Below are 22091 nucleotides of genomic sequence, written 5' to 3'. Positions count from 1 at the left end.
AGTTAACATTTTTATTCTATATTTTTTCAAGATGAAAAATATCCCTCTACGGATTCTTACTTTACAAATCCATGCAGGTGAATGGAGTGGATTGTCTGGTAATGCTAAACTGTATCAACATGTTTCCTTTTTAGATGTTCTAAAGTTGTGCCTTGAGGTTATTCAGGTACACTGTAGATTGATTTTTATAATAAATTACATCACTAAAGATCCACCCCCACCCCTCAAAAAACATTCTATCATTCGTTTTAGCAAGTCAAAGTGGTCACATCTGCGAATTTCTTCACTCAATTTCCATAGAAATGAAATGAACGTCTCATCTCATCTAAAACTAATGAATGCAGATTGAAGTGACGTGGATTCTATCAGCTGGCCGGTCCCTCCTCCGCGGCACAAAAATTGAAAAGATCACTTCAATATACCGGTGTATAGTTATATTTAAATTTCAAATGGCAGAATGGATTTGCAACTTAATACTCCCTTTGGTTTTTATTTTTCATCCCGCTCTAGCTGGTGAGCACGGCGGACGAGTTTGTGCAATCTTAGAACGCATTAGCGGAACCTCTTGATTTCCGTTCTCAGTGACTGTTTTTGCCGTTAGTCACCATGATAAAAAGACGGGATTTCTTTGCTTCTTCCCAAGCAGCGGAGGTTACTTCACATACACTGGAACAAAGTTGTGTCGTATGTTTCATTGAGGCTTTCCAGCCTAAAAATATAATTTGCCTTCTCACAGGACGGTGAGGGATCATTGTGTGCTCACACCTGAGATTTTGTGTGGCACGAAATGTCACGGAGGAGGCTGCTGCAAGTGATTTGCTGGAATTTGAGTGAAAATGACAAAAACCATGGCACTGGCGTGGACACAGTTTTGCACGTCTTGCAGTGAATGAGTTAAAAAAGCTGATTTATTGTCCTTAGAGTAACTGCTGCTCAAACAATGAATTTGTTTCACTTTGTTTAAAGTCGTCTGAGTCAAAACTGACAATCGGTACCTTAGATTAAATCTCAAAAACAGCATTTTTTTAAGGGAGGGCAGTTGCCAGTAGGCAGATTAAATAACTTTAAAAAGTGGAATAATCGTCCTGAGAGTAGTCTCACTTAGTTGAGGATTTTGAGGACTTTTACTCCCCATCCCCAGTAGAGTTGGGAAGCGACTCGCCCTGCTTAAAAAGCACTTAACCTGCAGTGTACACATTAAATAAGCCTTTATCTTGCACATTTTATAGTAGCCTGTAGTCTGCAGCCCAGGGATAACGGTCATTTCCGGTGAGACCTTCGCGGCAAGCTATTTTAACCTTTCTGCACATTGACTTAGCCATCTTTTTTTTACGACTAAATGAAATAAGAGTTGAGAGCCAAGTGGGGAAATGCTTTACGGTCAAACACTTTGTATTCTGTCATGATTAGCACAAAATAATCAAGATATTTTTCTCTAATGTTTTCCACATCATTATTCACTCATTCACTACCAGACGTGCAAAAATGTCCACTCCAGTACCAGGGCTTTTGTCATTTTCACTGTAATTCCAGGACCTACAGAATATTGAATTTTAGGACTACATAAACATTCAATGCAGCGTAAGAAACCTTAGACCACTGGCCTCAAAGCCATTTTTTTCGGTCCACAAAAAGCAAATCAAACTTGTGAAATTCCATCATACTTGCTAAAATCCTAACAAAAATGTCATATTTTTTGGATGAAAACTACAATAACATTATTATATTAACATTATTCTTGACTTGAGATTTGAAAACGAGTTATTCATTAATTTGTTGTGCGCTCTATGTGTAATATGTGGAGGGTATTAAAAATTCTAATGGCTTCCCCAAATTCATAACAGCCCTCGAGAGGAAACCATAAGTACAATGTGACCCGCAGCAAAAAATGACTTTGACACCCCTGCCTTAGACACTCTTCTTTCACGAGAAAAAAGGTCTGACCAGCACTATATCGGCACCCAAAAGAAACCCCAAAACCCGAACAAATTCTGGAATAGTGCTACAAGTCATATTTTTAATTCCTGAATAAATTTGGGAATGGCAGTGAATGAGTTAAAGATGTAAAATGTATTTTTTAATGTGTTTATTTTTTATGTATGGTACTGTGAAACCAGAAACAGGACAGGGACATAGGCCCTGTTTTCCTATGTCAGACTTAGTTCAATTTAATGTAATAACTTACTAACTATATCCTTTCTTTATTATCATTGGAAATGGAATTGAGGTGTCTCATGTTTCTTTTTTTTCTTGTTCACATTTGTGTTCTTATAAAGAAATGTTCTGGCTGGTTTGACATGACATCGGTGTCTTAGCATGTCCGCAAGAAAAAGGGCAAAAGTAAGTCTGCACTGGTGAAAAGACCATTCCAATCTCATAAAAAATGAATCCTTCTCATTTTGAAATTGAAAGCAAGGAGGAAGGAGGAAACATTCAAACCTGTGTATAATATGCTTGGAGCGCAGGTATCCCAAAGCCAAAGCCAATTCGCAAATGTACAGCTTGACGGTGCTCTCGGAAAAATGGACATTCTGTTGCAGATGATAACGCAGGTCTCCCCCGAGGAGCAAATCCACCACCATAAACATGTCCTCCTCATCCTGGAAGGAATACCTGCGGCGTAGTGGAAGATGGAGTGAGAATGACTGAGCGGTGAAATTATATGTTCATACAATACACAAAAGACGCACACCTAATTTCTTCTCGATGGGAAATTCAATTTTCGCTTCAATGTCTTTGCAGCATTGCATTTCTCAATTGCTCTTATTTGTGCGGAAGGCAATGTCGGGGTAATAATGCAACATGTTGTTATCGGTCATTAGCGGAGGAAGTCCTAATCAGCATGCAGCTCGGGCTTTGCTGTTGCAATGACTGCCATTCAAGCTTCTCACTGAGGCCAAACTGCTCTTCCCCTTCTACAAGATAAACGAAAAACATTCAACCTCAATCAGACATAACCACAAACTTAGACTGCTCAGTCATGGTTTGTTTTTTTGCCCCACATCCTGGAATCTAAAGGTGATTCTGCTAGCACGGGCGGCGGTTTATTGAGCCGACTCCAAAATTATTTTGTTCGGGTTCAGATAATGCTGAGATCACTTCACATCTGATTGGCCTCACAGGGCAGAAAGAATATCCGCCAAGGTTGGATAGAGGATACGTGCGATGCCTTTGCACTTTTCAGCATTAGAATTAGAGTGACGTTATCATTTCCCACTAGGAGAATATCTGTTTGCGTCAAGCGATATCACATTTTTTTGCATTTCGTTATGTGTAAGGATAAATTCAAAAAGCCAAAAATCCCAAATTTTATATGCGATGCAACGAGCAAAACTGCTGAGGTTGTAGTCATCATTGAGAGCATACACACAATGTTCCACCACATTAATCATTCTCACAGCCTAATTATCTCTCCCCATCTGACTTTTTCCACTCATGGCACTCATGAGTTGAGAATAAACACCTTTTGTTTGTCAAGGTGAGCCAGCGCTGCCACATACCTTTTGCAGCCACATTTGCTTGCTTGATTGGCACACAGTGACACGCTCCCTCAAGCAGCCATTCAATTATGTCAAATAATGAAATGAGGTATTTTCTCCTTTATTACTTCCACTATCAAATCGAAGAGAGACGGTGAATCATCAGTTCCGGTTTGGAACCTGAGCTCAAGCTACCTGTGCGGAGATTGGAGGTTTGTGCGTGGGTTTTCTCCACTTACTTCACTACTTGGTCCCAAAACATGCATGTCGAGAAAAATGGGCACAAGTGAAGGCGGAGTTTTCTAAGGGAATTAGCGTGATTGTGAACGGTTGTCCAATGAGGTCAAGTGCTATAGAGGTTGGATAAACAGACTCCTTAAAAGCGGTGGCATGCCATAGATTTCATCATTAGGCCTTCAGTGGTGCTACCTCTGAATTAATCCAGACTGAAAAAGTGTGGTATGATATCCATTTTTTTTGCTTGAAAAGTTCGTCTTGAACATGGCTTTAACAGTAAATTGTGGGTTGACAAAACCGCTATTAAATCAACACAATATATTTGCGTATGCAGCTCGCTACCGATAGTGTGCTAGTAATGGCCAGTATGCTCTTGTCACTACCGGCTTGTGATCAGAACTCTGAGATTGTTCAGCGCCTTCAAGAAGGCATTAGTACCCCTTTTGGGTACCCAACTCACAATCTGATTGATTAGAGCAACAGTTTGATCGACACATTTGATGCGACAGGGCCCGCAGAACTGATTGTAAAGGCGTCCAGGTATATTTCTGACCCTGATAACAAATGATGACTGAAATGCGATTGGTTAAATGCTTAAATACGAAAACACATAACTGGAAGCAGTGCAACAGCGGAAAAGTATTGAAAGAAGCTGAAAGAAAATTTGTAATTATTTAATAAGAATTCATGGACAAAATATAATTAACATCAGTCCAAGATTCAGATATTTTAAGGCCAGCAGAGTAGGCTTTACAGACCTTGACAGTCTTTGCAGCTTCTGTTATGTACTTGTTTTTTTAACTCTCTTTTCGTTCAGTAAAACCACTACTTGGTTGGATAGAGAAGATGGTAAAAATAATGGGGTGAACAAATACTTGATGTTCTTGAACATCCATTAGCAACATGTTGCTTTTTTGTTTTGTTCAGAGCAACTGTCAGAATGGGGACAAGTACTTCTGGATGTCTTCCCGGTACCGAGGCAACTTTGGTCACATTTTCTTCCACTAGCCGTCCCTGCTTTTCGGTCTGTCTCGTTGTGCCTCGCCTCTCACATGTGTTTGAATGCAACCGCATTGTGGCCTCCGGGCAGCCAATCTTGCGGGAGAACATCCTGCACAGAGCTATTAGTGAAGCAGAGGTACCGCAGGCCAATCTAATAATGGACGTCTTGCAGCAGCTCACAGGATAATACCCCTACAAGGGACTCCTTTCCTCCTTTTCAAATGCAATATAAATTTAGCAGAGCTCCTGTCAATTTATCACAACATTGCTGTCAAGGATAAAGGAATTAATTCATATTACAGAGCACCACTCTAATGTGGATTATTTAACAATCTGAGGAATCTTGGAATGCATATCCATTTTCAAGGGAGTCATCAATAAATCTTCCACAATTTGCAAAACATTTTTTTTCAAATACATCATTCAGATGCCCTTGTCAAGATATGGTTATTGTTGCTGCATTTAAAACAGTTGATCATTATCCACAAACTACTGTAAATCAATGGGTGGGATTTGTGTTAAATTAGTACTAATCTCACTTGAAAGAGATAGTTTGTATCAATTAGTCATCATAAGTCTGTGTGACCAAAGATCATATGTGGCGTTCCACAAGTGTCTGTTCTTTAACCACTTCTGTTTTAGTATCTTGTACGCAAAAAAAAAAACTTGCCATCCCTTCTCATAATATATCAAAGTGGAAGATTTATGCAGATGGGATCTCTCCTGATTCTTGGTAATATGCAGGGTAGATGACAATGCACTATTTACATGACTATTTAGTAATTAATATTAGATTTCCATGTATAAATGCTGAGCACCGACTGAAGTATGCTCAGGTTTCAGATCCGCCAGAGTATGCCAACAGACATTCTTAAATCAGATTTCATTGGTTTAACTTTCAAAAATTCAATTCAGACTAAGATGATCCAAAGTCATTTAAAGATGGACTCTCTATCACCAACTGATGGATATATCAAACATACACACAATTCTGAACAACCAATGTCCTTCGCTGATTGGAGACATCCGGCTTGCTACTCAAAACAAGGTGTTGGCTCCATGCTGTCATTCTGTCCTATCCCCTAACACCTCCCGTTGATCGATGGCTAGCAGCAGTCTCACCTCATGCCAGAGCTCACAACCACAGAGGCATGCAGAAGTGCAAGAAAAAAGTGTTACTTGAGCGATTCTAGCACTGATAATTGGCAAGGCCTAAAAATGTTTTTGGGGTTAGCATAGGTGACCACAGATCCCATACTTGCATATGATAGAGTCTCTGTAAAATTTGCAATGCTTTTTTATGCATTACATAATGTCTATTCCTTGAGGAAGTGCTTTTGTCAGGTGACATTGCTTACATAAGAAGTCGCTGTTGGTACTTTTTGAGGGATCAGAAAATGAATAGAGGATGACAAAGCAGGTTGGTCTGTAAAGCACAATTGTAAGAGACTTGCTGGTACAAAACGAGGTGCCCCTGAAGCAATTTAAACTGTTACTTTTCATCGTACAGTTGAGTCTTGGATTGGATTGGATTTGCCTTTATTAGTCTCGCAGTGGAGAAATTTACATTTCACAGCAGCAAAGTTATGAAAGAAACTTGTGCCAATTTTGCTGTTATATAGATGTTTTTCCTTCTATTCACAAACAAAGATGGAGGACACTGATTTCCTGTGGCGACCCCTTGATGGGAAAAGCCGAAAGGTAAAGAAGAAGATGTAGGTCTTCATGTGGTTAGCCTCATAAAATTAACTCATTCAATGGCTTTCCCGAATTTGTTCTGGTTTGGATTTTTCTTGTTTGGGTGCCGATAAAGCTCTGGCCATGTACTCTGACAATGTTTTTCCCTTCCATTCCAATCGAAGTTGTCCTCAAGGCACCTGGCGTCAGTGATGTCCGTGAGGATACTATTGAGGCCGCCACGCTGCCGCGGAGCCTCTATCTTTGTTCCTGCTTCAGCTATTGTTAAAGCACTGTATAAACCAGTATACAGTAAAGTCTCGTTATATCAATATCGGTTATATTGATAGTACTGCTTATTACGATACTATTTTCATTTCCCGGCAAATTTCTAGTCTTATGTATAATTAGTTCTGGTTAGTACGATACCTGGTTATTACGATAATCCGGTTACTACGGTGCCCTTTTCATCTCCCGCCAGCCATTTTGGTCTGCTTATATCGATACAAAAGCAGCTTAAGCTGAATCGATATTTGCCTAAGGATTTCAATACAGTACCACCATTAGCGAAATCTGTATCGGTAACACCGTTGGTCACGTGACCAGTTTTTGTGTCTTGCACTGTGTAGCACAGCTGCAATAGCATCTGAAACATACTGTCGTCTTCTTATACAGTTATATACTGTTATATGCTGTTGTTCAACACCAATTCCAACCATGGGGAAACGTAAGAATTGTGACATCGGAACGAAGTACAAGGCAATAGTGGCTGTGGAGAACAATCCTTCAAGAAGCAAATCCTCCATTGCGAAAGAGTTCGATGTCCTTCAGCATACTTTATCAACGTAAGTAATGTAAACGTTGCAGTTTGTGTTTTCCATACATGTATTTAATTGTGTTGTATTCAGATATCTTTATCGCTTGCAAAAATCACTGTTTTTCATACATTATGTACATGCTGGCGTTCGTGGTTTCTCTCGTGTGTGTAGAACAATGTCGAGTGTTACTCAGAGTCACTATTGCAAGAGTGTGTTATGAAAATAATAAATGACATTGACGTTTTTATTTAATGCATAAGTTTATTTTTCACTTCACTACAGTACAAAAGCATGCTAGATACGCAACTAGAGGAGAAAATTACATGCCATATCAAAGATCACCCATTTATTGGCCACTTTTAATGCAGTTCGGAGCAGGATCGGATATATCGATAGTCCGGTTATATCGATATTTTTTCCCAACTCCCGAGAATATCGATATAACGAGACTTTACTATATAGCATTGTATTGTAATGTGTATTGCATTGTATTTTGGACAACCACACTGATTTCAAGCTCATATAACTCCAGACCCATAATTTAGGAATTAACTCTTTTTCTGATGAAAGAAGAGAGTGTAAGGTTTCTTACGCTGCATTGAATGTTTATGTAGTCATAAAACTCAATATTCCATGGGCATTGGAATTCGAGTGACATTGACAAAAACCCTGGCACTAGAGTGGACACATTTTTGCACGTCTAGCAGTGAATGAGTTAAATAGAATGGAAACTTTATTAAAAACAATCACGGGACTTGACCGAGCAAGATGAAGAAACATTTGTTTGCCAGACAAAGGCCAGAAAATTATTCCAGTTTTGCGAGTTACAAATAAAATCCCTGAAACGGCAACTATGTGCCTGCCACAAAAAGAGTTGTCAAGTCACGTTGGAAGAGAAGACAATGCAATTGCTCATAATTATCTTTTGATATTCATCAAAGTGAACTTTGGTATGAAGTTAGGCACATTACACAGTTTCACCTAAAAAGGAACAACCATTTCAGATCATAGTCCAAATATAAACCAAACAAGGTTGATTGATGGAGGAAAGGCTGGCAGGGTTAAAATAAGAATTATCTTTCATTGTCACAGTTCTTTAAAAGAGAGAAAAGTCATTTTCCTAACCATAGCTGGGTTGGTCCGGTTCATCTCCCTGCAAGTCATCTCTGTCTTTATTTAACCTTGAACATTTAACTCAGGACAAACATATGCCAGCTCGACACAACCGACAGAAGTGGGCGAGCAGGCAAACCGCTGACCCAAGCACATCTGCAGAGGAAAACACCCCTCCCAGGGGGGGAGTTTCCACTGCCAAAAGCATTCACTTCCAGACTGAACACCCCCTTCCCCCTCACCCCCCACTCAATGTCCAGCGCAGCATGCCAGAAAGCATGCACTGTCCTTGTTTGTCTGATAAGACGGTACATTGCCCATGTCTGGAGCCTCTGCCATGCTAGCGCTGTCCTTTCCTATAACCCATCGTCTCTTTTTGCCTCTGCTCTATCTTGTTTATGGCTGTCCCGTCCCTCTAAGCAGTCTTTCTGCCAGACGAGTGCAGTGTTTTTTGAATGATATGGAGTAATATAAAAGCTACCTACATTTGTTCCTAGGGATCCCAATCCAAAACAGCCACAAATAAAAACAAAAAGGGCTGCCCATTGGATACAAACAGACTGAAATGTATTGAGGAGATGATTCGTTTTTATTCAGCCATGCCAGTTTTTCCTCTCCCTATTCTCCAGAGCGCTGGGGCGGCAGAGAAAAGAAGGTGCTTATCAAAAATAAATGAAGCCTTTCAGACAGAAACGTTACACGCCGCACATGTGGAGCACCTTCAAGATGTGATCCTCGGTGCGCAATACGATTTCAAATTACGACGATCAAGTTGTTTCAAAGTAGCCAATGACTCATCAAGATGATTCGCAATCTGAAGGCTGACGCCGTGTCCTTATAATCCCCAAATGCGGCGAGGCAGACGGGAAGCAAAAAATATTAATAATAATTCAACGCCTGAGATGAGCGAGCAAACTACATTTCTCTTTTCGGCTCCTTGAAAAGGACGAATGATACGCATGATTTTGGATGTTCATGACTCACAGCGCCATGGATTGAACGGCCGTTTAATGGGTCATTTTCAATCTTGTGTGTATTTCATTGCGCTGATGGACCGTGTCACTGCGACAATGCTTTGGGAAGCTTTTTAATGGTTGTTGTGGTTCTGAAGGAAGGCAGTCAAAGGGAAAAAAATCAATGACCAAGTACTTTGGTGGTTTTCACCGAAGGAGTTTTCCGACAATATAGTCTTCTGTGATCATATCATAATCCATATCAAACAGAATAGTGGGACCGAAGACCTCTTAAGACGGCTATAAAAACAGGGAAATGGATAGGTGGCTTTACCAGATGTTGACAAGGAACGGATGCTCCAGGTTCTGCATGATTTGCAACTCTTTCAGGACGTTCCTCACTTCGTTACGCTCCACGCATTTCAACTTGTTCATGTACTTCATGGCGTACATTTTCTTTGTGTCCTTCTTCTGAACGATGCAAACCTGAGAAGGGTGCAACTCTTTCAATGCAAAATACTTGCAATCATTCACATTGTTTTCGTTATGATCATTGACAAATGGGATGTTTGAGCTTCAACATAATTTATCAATCTGAACCGTCCGTTACCTTGGCCAAGTAAAGTCAACCGTATTGACCAAACCATAGGAAGTCCAAGATGGCACCTGAGTAGAGATGTGCGACAGTCTCTTTTCATTAATGGTTGCTACAGCCTCATGTCTGCTTTCAACATTTAGCTCGTAGCAGACGTGCACATTGCACAGTGACGTGTTTGATCCACTGGTGAAAAGGACACTTTGATCCTCTCCTCTTTCATCTAGAACTATTTCATGCAACAGAGAGGGTGCCAAAAGTACGGAAGATTGAATGACTCTCTTTATGTTATCATATTATGTATGTATTTTTTTGGACTTCAAAGCAGCAGTTCCTGTATTTTGTTTTTTCTACTTCTTTCTTTCCTCTTCCTTCAATACTTTGCCGTGAAATGTAAAGTTCACCACTACGCTACAAATAAAGGGTAATCCAATCCAAACACTGGATTTGCCGTATTGAACTAACCTGGACCAGGATTGGATAACCTTTAAAAAAAATGACACGTCGGGGTGCCAACCGTCTTTTGACAGGAAGACTATGGCTGCTTCACCCAGACGTGCGTCTGTGCCTCAAGCGTCAATAAGCTAGTGATTACTGCTATCTGTTATCTAAGAGAGCCTTCTGTAGAGCAGCTGGCACAGTTAATCAGCCAGACCCTGATCACATCACTCCCCCCATTGAGCAGCTTTGCATGTACCGTGATTAGACTGCTTATCTGTCGTCAGACAGAATGTTGATGCTGTGTACAGTTGGCCTCCATGAATATTGTTATAAGTCATCGCACATGCTGGGAAAAAAAAACTGATGTGAATAATTATATTGTGCTACTACTAACAATGTAGCGGGGTGCTTTCTTAACTGACCTTGAAATTGGAATGACATTGAAGTCTCAAAACGCATTCGGACAGAATGTATAGGAAAGTTTAAGCGATTTGGTCATTCAGCATGAACATATTTGTTTTTTTTCTTTGCTTTTGGCTGTTTTATTTATTTATTTTTCTATCCGTCCATCCATTTTCTAGCCCGCTTTATCCTCATTAGGGTCACTGGGGGTGCTGCAGCCTATACCAGCCGTCTTCGGGCACTAGGCTGAGTCCACCCAGAATTGGTTGTCAGTCAATCGCAAGGGCACACAGAGACAAACATATCTTTATTTATTTATTTTGTGTGCGTGATTAAATCTTGTTTGTTTGGTCACAATCCCATACCTCAATTTCTTCACTTGTTGAGAGCGCAGATGTTCTTATTACACTTGATAATTAAAAATGTCATTTTGCTGTCAATGAAACATGTAAAACAAAATAAGCTCACCTTTCCAAAGCTTCCTTTTCCAATTGCTCTGAGGATCTGGAAATGGTCAAAATTGACTGTGAAAAGAAAAACAAAAAACAAAGTGGAATTAATTTCATAAAATGTTTTTTGTGTGTTTTTTTTTCCTCATCAGTGAGTCTTTATATATATATATATATATATATATATATATATATATATATATATATATATATATATATATATATGTTTTTTTTTTTTAATAAAAGCTATTCTGCTTGCAGCACTCTCATCCATTAACCCGGCAAGCATTGCCATTTAAAAGAGGATGGGCTGTTTGTTTCCGGTTGCCATGACAACAAAGGGAATGTGATTTCCTCCCCTATTTGTGCTTCCTCTGTGAACTGACCAGCAGCTGCACACATAACATCCTCCTCCAACCATTTACTACGCCGATTCGAACCCACCCATCTAGATCTTTTGCACGACATACACGTACAGTTCGCCACAGTTCATATTTTCATTTCTTACCCACATGACACTTGCATCTCTTGTCCTGATTTGCGTTGACTGACTTCGATAGGAATGACGAAAGGCATGATTTAGAATTCAGATTGATGAGCACATGCACGTGTTATTCGGTTCGCGTCCAACAGAGGCACACATTGTGTATAATTATGATGGTTTCCCAACTGAGCTAGAAGCAGCTGAGTTCATGCTAGCAAGTGGAGGTACGGACCGACTGCCGTATTCTTCCGACGGATGCTTTAATTTGGAATGTTAAATGATGGAAACATTAGTAACAGAGCGTGTAATTACGGCAATCCAAGCGGAAGTATAATTGACGCGTTGACAGCTCTGCATCAAGTGTGGAAATCATCAAAATGAGGAGCTCATTTGCTTGTCGGTTTGAGTTTGACTGACACATGGGAAATCATTTTCGGGAATGAGGAACTATGACTGATTCGGACTATCAGCAAGAGGCTGCTTTTGCTTGCGACGCAACTCAATTATTGTGTTCCCTTCTTTGTGCGAGTAGGACCCTCGATGTCATTTTTCATCATTCATCTAAAACTCAAAAGATTGGAGTCATTGTCGGAAAACGGGTGTGTGTCTGTTCGCCGGTCGAGCGGGCAAGACACAACATAAAAATATATATAAAAATTATGTTGCATTTTTCAGTATTTGTATGACAAAAAATTTGAGGCAATCTTTTCACCCTACAATGCAATGGTGTTCAAAATACAGCCTGAGGGCCATTTGCGGGCCACTATCCGTTTTTCAGTGGACTGCCTTGACAAAAAAAAATGACTTGGGCCGAATAACTCATTAGCTGCCTTTCCTGAATTTATTCGGGAATTGAAAAATGTGACGTGGAGCATCATTCCCGAATTTGTTCGGGTTTTGGTTTTTCTTGCGGGGGTGCCCATAAAGCGCTGGTCAGACCTCCACAAGGGGAAGCATTTCCCTTTTTTTTTTATACATGTTAGCGCTTTGTTCCAACTTCAGCTGTTGTTAAAACGCTATATAAATCAATATGTATGTGTTGAATTGTATTTTGCACAGCTGCCCCCATTGCAAGCTCATATAACTCCAGACCCATATAATTTAGGAATTAACTCTTTTTTTTGATAAAAGAAAAGAGTTGAAGGTTTTTAACACTGCAATTAATGTTTATGTAGTCCTAAAACTTAAATGTTCTGTGGGTCTTGCAATTTGAGTGAAAATGAAAGACCCTGGAATTGGAGTGGACACATATTTGCACATTGTCTGGCAGTGAATGAGTTAAAACAGGTGAAGGTGGGCATATCGAGGAGAGAGTTTGTACTGTTGAACTTCTTACCTTCCTCCTGAAGATACAAGTAAAACACTATCAATAAAACAATGTAGGGAATAACGATAATTCAATTTTAGAGACAAAAATAGATTCATCCACTTTGTTTCCTCAGGCTGATTTGCGAAATGCTGTTAAGTGCAGAGTTGGATCTATTCTGTACGAAATAGTGGTACCCCCCCAAAAAAACTTTCAACTATTTGCATGAACACCTTCAACAGAAAGATGACGAAATGAATTTGAGAATACAAACGGCCTATTCAGTAATTGATTTCTTGACTAATTTTCGTATGTTTCATAATGGCCAATAATGGCCCTTTCATTCTTCTTTTTTCTGACTTGGACCATACACTACCTCACCCTTTCCAAAAATGTGACTACATATTTGCAGAAAGACCTGGAACACCATTTTTGGCGATACGGTCAAACAACAGCCCTCTTCCATTTGGTACTCCAACCATTGCAGCAGAGCCCACGGGCAAAAGGTGAATAAAGCACGATCATCAGTAAACAGACGTTTTAAGCACAGTCGCCTAGTTACCTGTGCTGGAAAAATATATGTAAGCGCAGAAGGGATACACATATCATCCCCGAAGGAGATCAGCAACATGTCCTGGCAGGGTTCACCGTCACGCATGCACGCGCTGCTGTTTGGATCAATTAATGGGGACTAAATGTAATACCCGTCTGATATTATTGGCCAAACTTTCTCTTAAATGTATCTGTAACACACATATGTGATCTGAAAAAGAATATTGCTCAATTTTGGATGAAAGTAGAAATATAGAGGTGGTTTATAGCCTCCAAGCTTGTTTTCAGGATACACGTGACTCTTTTAAAGGACATCCAACATCATTTTTTTGTTTCTTAACTGACATCAGAAAAACATTTTATAGCATCTAAAAGACCCAAAACATGCAGTATGATATTTTATTCAAATGCAAAACACTAATAAAAATGACTTAAATTGTCCAAAATCTGCAAAAAAATTGAGCTGCGAATTGGGCATTTTCAGGAAGTCCCGCCCTAGTTTGTGACCAAGACGTCTTGCATTGCTGGAGAATCAAAACAATGGCTTCAGATTCGGAGAATATGCTTTATTGTTACACATCCAGTTATGAATATGTTTCAAATAGTTCTGAAGAGGAAAGCATACATTTTTGCAATCGATTAAAGAATTTATTCCGTGCCATTTTGAGGCAACATTGGGGGGAAATGTATCACCAAAAAAGAGGCATAAAATGGCGTCCAAGCTCCTGTGAGGAATTAATCAGCCATTTCCACAGGCTGATGAATTCCTTATATGGAGCTTGGTCGCCCTCTTCTGGCTCTTTTTGGTGCAACATGATGTTTTCAGACCAAACAAGCACAGCAAAATGCATTGGTGTGATGGAAGGACTGTTACAATGTGTCCTTTTTTCGTTCCTTCAGTGACGTCACGTACGGACTCGTCACCAACTCAAAAACAAGACTCTCTGAATATTCAGCGTGAGTCTTAAAACATAAAATATAGCTATATGCGGTGGAATCTTTGTAAAATACGCTCAGTAGAAGTCATTTGAAGCCATTTTACAAATTATGGACACAACTTGTCCGGAGACGTCGGTTGTCCTTTTAAGTTGGAATTTAATCAAACGTTTGAGGGAAAGTATGCCTGTGCTGTAACCAAATCAAACTTGATGGACTGATGTAAAGGATGATCACGTGAAATGCAACCACTAAGCCTAACTGAAGTAACTGTATTTTCCGGTGTATATGGCGTACCCATAAGTCTTGATTTTCTTCAAAATATGCGCCTTATACGCCGGTGGGCCTTGTATGTGAAGCCATATTGAGCCACAACAGGTCTTGCAACTACTGTCAACAGTCACAGACTCCATTTCCCCCTGTAAAAGAAGTCGTGCGTGACCTCAGCCTCTACTGTCGCGCTTTATAATGTGGTGTGTCTTATAGTTGGAAAACTTTTATATATTTATATATGGAAAATCTTTCTCATCCATTGAAGTTGCACCTTTTAGTCCGGTGCGCCTTATATATGGAAAAAGTTTAAAAATACACCATTCATTGGGGGTGAGCCTCATACTCCGGTGAGCCTAATACACCAGAAAATACGGTAACCCAAGTTCAATGAGCCTTTGAGGATGAATTATGCACTTGATATTCATTTTTCCTTTTTGTCTTCAACATTCGGGGTTTGAATGGTTGCAAATGAGATGCAACAATGTCCCAAAATGAAACACTTTTAGACGTTTTACAGTGATTGCCTCTATTGTTTTAAACTTTTCAAAATGCATCTTTGTCATTAGCTCATTCACTGCCATTCACAAATTTATTCGGGAATTGAAGAGCGCCATTCCCGAATTTGTTCGGGTTTTGTTTTTTCATGCTTGGGTGCTGATAAAGGTCTGGACATGGCCTCTGGAATTTTTTTTATCTTTTCCACATTTCCCTTTTTTCCAGCGCCTTATTCCAGCATCAGCTGTTGTTAAAGCCCTATATAGACTAATATGTATGTATTGTATTATCTACAGCCACCCTCATTTCAAGCTCATATAACTCCAGACCCGTATAATTTAGGAATTAACACTTTTTTTCTGATGAATGAGGAGTGTCTAAGGTTTGTAACGCTGTATCGAATGTTTATGTAGTTCTAAAACTCAATATTCTGTGGGTCCTGGAATTCAAGTGACAATGAAAAAAAAGACCCTGGCACCGGAGTGTACACATTTTTGCACATCTGGAAGTGAATGAGTTAAAGCAGATGAAAACCTCAAAATCGACTTGAGGGAAATGTAGGAAAATAGTAAGAGAGGCAGTGGTGGTAAAAGGCCCTCATAAGTGTTGACAAAAGGGACAGTGGTGATGACAGCTTATCATGTTATCAGGTTACAGGGTGCTCCAAAAGTAAAAAAAAATAAAAACAATAAAGTTAAGTAACCTTCTGCTGACCTCATAAGTACAGCACAGCCTGTTTCTGACGTGAGCACAGTGGGTATGACTTCCTTTCCAGCGCGAGGGGCTTTTCATCTCATTCAAAATGATGCGTCTGCTTTGAGTGCGCCCTCCTTGGAAGTACCCCTCGCCACGTGAAATCACAAGGAGGAGGTATTAACCTCAAAAAGTGCGCCGTGAAAACTCGGGCATGAGTAACGTTTTTAACCGAATGATGAGGCGGATGACTAAGCAGAAGTGAGGTTTGCTACAATGAATGAATTCTTTCCTTCATAAAAGGTTGCTTCGAGTGAAAATGAAACGCTTTCATGAGTGGGTGTGATGCGTGTTTGTGTATGAGTGTGTGTGTGTGTGTGTGTGTGTGTGTGTGTGTGTGTGTGTGTGTGTGTGTGTGTGTGTGTGTGTGTGTGTGTGTGTGTGTGTGTGTGTGTGTGTGTGTGTGTGTGTGTGTGTGTGTGTGTGTGTGTGTGTGTGTGTGTGTGTGTGTGTGTGTGTGTGTGTGTGTGTGTGTGTGTGTGTGTGTGTGTGTGTGTGTGTGGCCTATTGAACTTTAATGTCAAATCGATCATATACAAATCGATGTCTGATGAAATGAACCCGTGAAGTCGACTTAAATGATCGTACATGCGGTGCTGCTACACGCTTGGATCAATAAATTCAATTTTGTGCTTCTTCACACAGAAACACATTCATTATATTTGCAAACGGTGCTGACGTCCTCTGAAAAATAATGTTCCCTTGATCAGTGACTATTCTATGTTAAGGGCAATTGGGGCAGTGCCCCATTATGTTTTTGTTTAATTTTTTTTCTCTGTTTTGTTGATCTTTTTTTTAACGCAGAGAAAAGTAATTAATTAATACACAAACTTGTCTCGGGATTTTTAACTCAATCATTGCCTTTCACGAATTTATTTGGGAATTGAAAATATGTCTTAGGGCGCCATTCCCTAATTTGTTCGCATTTTTTTTCTTGGTGTGGTGACGATGCATTGAATGTTTATGTAGTCCTACAACTCAATATTCTGTGGGTCTTGGAATTTGAGTGACAATGACAAAAACCCTGGCACTGGAGTGGACATATTTTTGACTGTCTGGCAGTGAATCAGTTTTAAGGTTACTATTATTATTATTATTATTATTATTATTATTATTATTATTATTATTATTATTATTATTATTTTATATTTAGCTTGGTTTTTCTGTGTCCTCTTTGGCCTATTCTGCACAAGGCTCCGTCGCTGTACTGTCGTCACAAAATTTCAAACTTCAAATTTTCACCTTCAATGTAATCAATCTCCCTGGAGGATGTAATTGTGACCTCAACTCTCTGCAGGAATCAACCCTCCCCCTTATTTTTCATATGCATATCCTGTTTCAGGTCATCAAGCAATAAGCAATAAGTGAGTCATAATGAGACCAATGAGGCCAAACTTGCTAGCGACGGTCATCACTGCTGATGTTATAAAGTGCATCGTGCTTTACCAAGGCCATAAAAAATCACAAGGCAGCTGAAATTCAAAGTCAAAGAACTGTTGATATCATTATTCTCTGCGGTAAGCATGGTCCGCTGTGAGTTCTTGACTATCTATGTGGGCATACTGCGGCGTTTGCTTTGTTCGAGTGGCTTTTCTGCCCAGAGCTTCCTGACATCTTCAAGTCAGCCAGGTTTTGAACAACATGGACAATATCAAAAGGACCAAGATGACCAAATTGCGAGGTTGCTTTCTGGGAGTGCAGAAAAGCAGAGCAGACAAGGCTGCAAAACTGAGTATGACTTCAAAGGGGAAAGCTTCTACTTTGTAGTTCTACATTCGAAACACACGAATATCTTTGATGACATCAATCTTGGGAACCCTGCTGATACATAACGACAGGCATAAGATTTTTTTTTTTTTTTTTCGCAGTTAGAGGAGATCCCTAGATGTGACGAGACCAGGAGTTGGGATTCAAATACCCATCGGACAGTATTTGACGACATTTTAATTCACATACAGTCTAAAATGGCTTTTGGTCAAATGTGATCTTCATTGTCAAAATCATCAGAATGAATCAGAAAGTATTATCTTCACACTTTAATTTGGACAGTTGGGGCACACACTGGACGTGTCGTCTGTGAACCTGAGGGCAAATATAAATAAATGGCATTGGCACTCACCTGCATGTGCATACAATTCAAAGTCTTCAATTAACCAAACACCCATGATTCACGTAGTTGGGAAGAAGCCAAAGTCCCGTGATTAAAACAAAACAAACATGCAAGCAAGGGTAGAATATGCAATATTCCGACTGTGAAGCAGATGTGCTAACTACTTATTCCACAGTGCGACCTCCTTAAAATATGAATATGAAAACTGTTGCTTGTCTTCACTCTCCGTTCATAAATAAGCCATGTTGTGCACCGCCGAGGCCATATGGTTTCATTAAAAAAACATTTTTTTTTTTTTTTTTTTTACTGTAATCTGTCAAATGAAATCATCACAGGTTGAACCCAAATGTAATCAGATTATTTTTCAACCCTAACCACCTTTGTTTTGTTATGGATCTAGAAACCCCTTTTGATATTGTTATTGTTATTGTTAGTGTTAGTGTTAGTGTTATTATTGTTGTTAGTGTTGTTATTGTTGTTGTGATTGTTGTTGTTGATTATGTATTTATTCATCCAATCATTTATGTATTTATCTACAGTGTGTTTATTAATTTATCCATTAGATGAAATGTCCTCTACATGAAAGTCCAATTGAGTCCAATCTCTGATAAGGAAGCAAACAAGTAGTTGACAACCTTTCGGGGTTCTCCAAAATTGACACTCACCGTCGTCGGTGTCACCCATGATGGGACACTTGCTGGACTGTCCAAGCCCCATGATGACTCCCCAGTCAGTCTCCGCTCTGGCTCCCGTCACTCAATTCCGCATCCAAAAGCGGGATGCACTCATAGCCCGGTCAGCATGACTGCCCCTTCATACAGTCTACAATTCTTTGCACACCCGCATGCAACACTGCATCTTTATGGGAAGTGAGGAACACACGACGCTATTGGTCTTCAGAGTTGTATCAACACATCGAGAATTGTTGTCCAATCTTTGCTGGTGTCTGGAGGAGTGCACGTGAAAGGCTCGAAGGCCTGCGAGGAGAGTGGTTGATGTGGTGACTCTCTCTCTCTGGTGACTGTCAAACCTGTGCAGGGAGAAAGGCAAACACGATACTGTCAATGCATGAGAAGGAGGAGGAGCCAACTGGCAGAGTGAGTGAGGCAAACAGGCGTCAAGAATAAGGGCGTCAGTGCATAAAACAAAGTGTCTCAGGATTGAGGAGTAGTTTAATTGTGACACAGTTTAGGTAAACTTGTCTCACAAGTGTTAATTCACAAGCATTTTTTTGGAATTGCAGGAGGAGTACATTACTACTGTTTTCGTCTTACATAGCCTGCCTAACTGGTTGGTGAAAAATGTGAGTGCTCAAGGTGCAGTCGAACTATAATGACGTAAGCATGGGCTAACTAAGTTGACAAGAAAACCTGTTTTTTTCCCTTTTTGACGGTCCTTTTGGTGTGCGTACCCTTTTGCCCCTGCATATGCCTCTTATGTATTTAAGAAAAGAATCCAAACTGTCCAGCCAGATATGTAATTATATCAAGAATGCTTCTCAGGGCCGTAGAGTGAGTTGCAATGCTGTTTAACTTAGGGCAAAAGACACACTACTACTCGATTTGTCTCAAATCAATCATTTAGTGACAGACAACCCATTCATTCATTCACACCAGGCTAAATGGGAAGCGGAACCACACTGCTTGCACAAATGTCAAATGAGTAAACCGGCAGAGTAAAATGGCAGTCAGCAGATTCTCAAGATATCAGTCTTTACAAGTAGGACTGTTGACATATAAACACCACCGACATATTTCAAATTTTACCTGCATGTGACATAATTTATGACGCTCATAAAAAAGTTATCAAAGTCAACGTCAAGTCAAAGTCAGCTTTATTGTCAAATATGCTAATATGTATGGCATACAGCACAGATGAAATTACTGTCCTCTCGGACACAGCATGCAAGGCACTTATTACTAATTACTTTAACAAACATAATAAAAATGAAAACGCCATATAAGGTAATTACAATTTGTGTTATTTTTGATGGGGAGATTTGAAGTCACACATCTATTTATTTATTTATGTATGTGTGTATTTAGAGATTTATTCATTCATTCATTCACGTATGTGTTTTTAGATTTGTCCATTCATTTACGCACGTATTTATTTATTCATTCATTTATCCATGTATTTATTTATTTATTTATTTATTTATTTATTTATTTATTTATTTATTTATTTTTGGCATTCGACACTGCATGATTCCGACTTGATCTTGGCTTTACTCCCTGGTGCTTTCTACTATCTTTGTGACTGCTTTATTTTTTGTATATGATAGCTGTCCATGTTAAGAACTTTGTTCCAGCTTCAGCTGTTGTTAAAACGCAAAATAAATCAATATGTATTGATTTATTCTGTTAGTTTTATAAGGACACGGATGCAGACACACACACACACACACAAAAGGACTGATGTAACTCGATTTCCAGATATGCGGGGTGATAAGAGGTGTCTCCCTGTACGAATTACTTCAAAAATGACCCCCTTCTATTCCGCTGTCATTCTCCAACACATCAGTCATCCAGGACGCTCTTGTTCAATACTTCAATCAGGGCAATGCGCTGCAGGCGTTCAGCTTATCTTACATTTTTTTGTGTTGAGCTCATAATTGGAGTTTAACATTGTAGTTAGACCTGCACAGGTATAGTTGTATTTTATTTATTTACGTTTTTAAGCGCAAAGGTTTGTCAAATACAGAGTCTTTGTTGACTCTGGAACATACATGAACCTTTGCGGCATTTATAATAAGTACTTAGTAGATTGCAAACTGAGTGAGAAAACTTCTATTATACAACACTATTTGGATAGCGGTGTGAAATTAATGCATGTAATTTATAAGGCTTCGTTTGAGTTCCCTGCAGACACACACATACATACTGTATAATAAATGAATGCATTGAGCCCCAGAGCTATCATTTTTATCATGGAATGGATGATTCATATTCTAGCTGGGATGTTGTTCGATGGTGTCCTCCAACAGCAGCTTATAGAAAGAAAGACATGAATAAAGTGACTGAGTCATGGGAGAGATAAATATTTTTTTTACTGCAATGTCACTGACAGGTTGCGTGACAGATGTGACAATATTCTCCCCAAAACTAGTGCGCGGAGCCGCATTGCCGAGTTCCCCGCAGAGGACACCCTTGCACGGATGATGATAATGACCGAGGGTGAGTGAGGCATGCACTGAATAGAAAGTCGCCCCCCCCCCGTAAAGCGGGACAAGTGGGGAATACATACCTCTCCGCTTGTGGATCTCCCGCTCGGCTTGCAAGTGTGTAACAGTGATGCTCTGACAGCTTCACTTGTCCCAGGCGCATGCATGCACGCACTACCCGAGACGAGACACAGAATGCAAAAATGCCAGGAAAAAAATAGTCATGAAATAACAACAACGTGAAGCTTCACAGAAGACGTCTGCTGAGCTTGTTGCAAAAAAAAAAGGAGTGACTGACCTCCACGCTGCCGCCTGTGTGGCCTGTGTACCACTGTGGCCACGCGTCTTGAGCAGGCGCGCACACACGCGCGCCTGCTCATCACCGTGGAGCTGTGACGCTGGCTGACGAGCAGATGTTACTCATGCACCCTCAGAGAATGGGCTTTTGAACGACTCATCACTTCTGACATTTGCGGATGTTCTTGTAAAAAAAAAAAAAAAAAACATGTACAGTATATATGCGTATGTGGAACTGTCGCGGCTTGTAATTGAGGCGGATTTACGTGGGAGATGTGAGACAATCTATTTTTCATCAATGGATGCTACAGCTTCGTGCTTGCTTTCAACATTTAGCTTGTAGCAGACGTGCACATACCACCATGTCCCTGATCCACTGGTGAAAAGGACACTTTGATCCTGTCCTCTTTCATGTGGAGCTGCTTCAAACAACAAAGAGGATACAGAAAGTGCTTAGGATTGAATGAATTGGTGTCATATTATTTGTTATTTAGTTCATTATTATTTGTTTTTACTTCATGATGGCGCTGCAGGAGTGGTTGCCTTTACAGCAGAT

The 22091-nt window shown here is 39.9% G+C and overlaps 1 protein-coding gene across 1 annotated transcript in view; it reads right to left on the bottom strand.

The window, feature by feature from the left end:
• The window catches only part of stk32a (serine/threonine kinase 32A), a 37769-nt gene extending 16241 nt beyond the window's left edge, over positions 1 to 21528 (bottom strand). The window contains exons 1-5 of the mRNA XM_089016660.1: positions 21322 to 21528; positions 18741 to 19105; positions 11186 to 11241; positions 9614 to 9765; positions 2440 to 2613 (exon numbers count right to left, since the gene is read on the bottom strand). Coding sequence (XP_088872786.1) covers positions 2440 to 2613; positions 9614 to 9765; positions 11186 to 11241; positions 18741 to 18792 — 434 coding nt within the window. The 5' untranslated portion in view covers positions 18793 to 19105; positions 21322 to 21528. The remainder of the gene's footprint in view (positions 1 to 2439; positions 2614 to 9613; positions 9766 to 11185; positions 11242 to 18740; positions 19106 to 21321) is intronic.
• Between the last annotated feature and the right edge of the window lie 563 nt (positions 21529 to 22091).

The sequence above is a fragment of the Hippocampus bargibanti genome, linkage group LG16 (genome assembly GCF_051943395.1).
Source record: "Hippocampus bargibanti isolate YZ-2025 linkage group LG16, ASM5194339v1, whole genome shotgun sequence".
Lineage (NCBI taxonomy): Eukaryota > Metazoa > Chordata > Actinopteri > Syngnathiformes > Syngnathidae > Hippocampus > Hippocampus bargibanti.
Note: the sequence above shows the minus strand (reverse complement) of the source record. Positions and strands in the feature narration are given on the sequence as shown.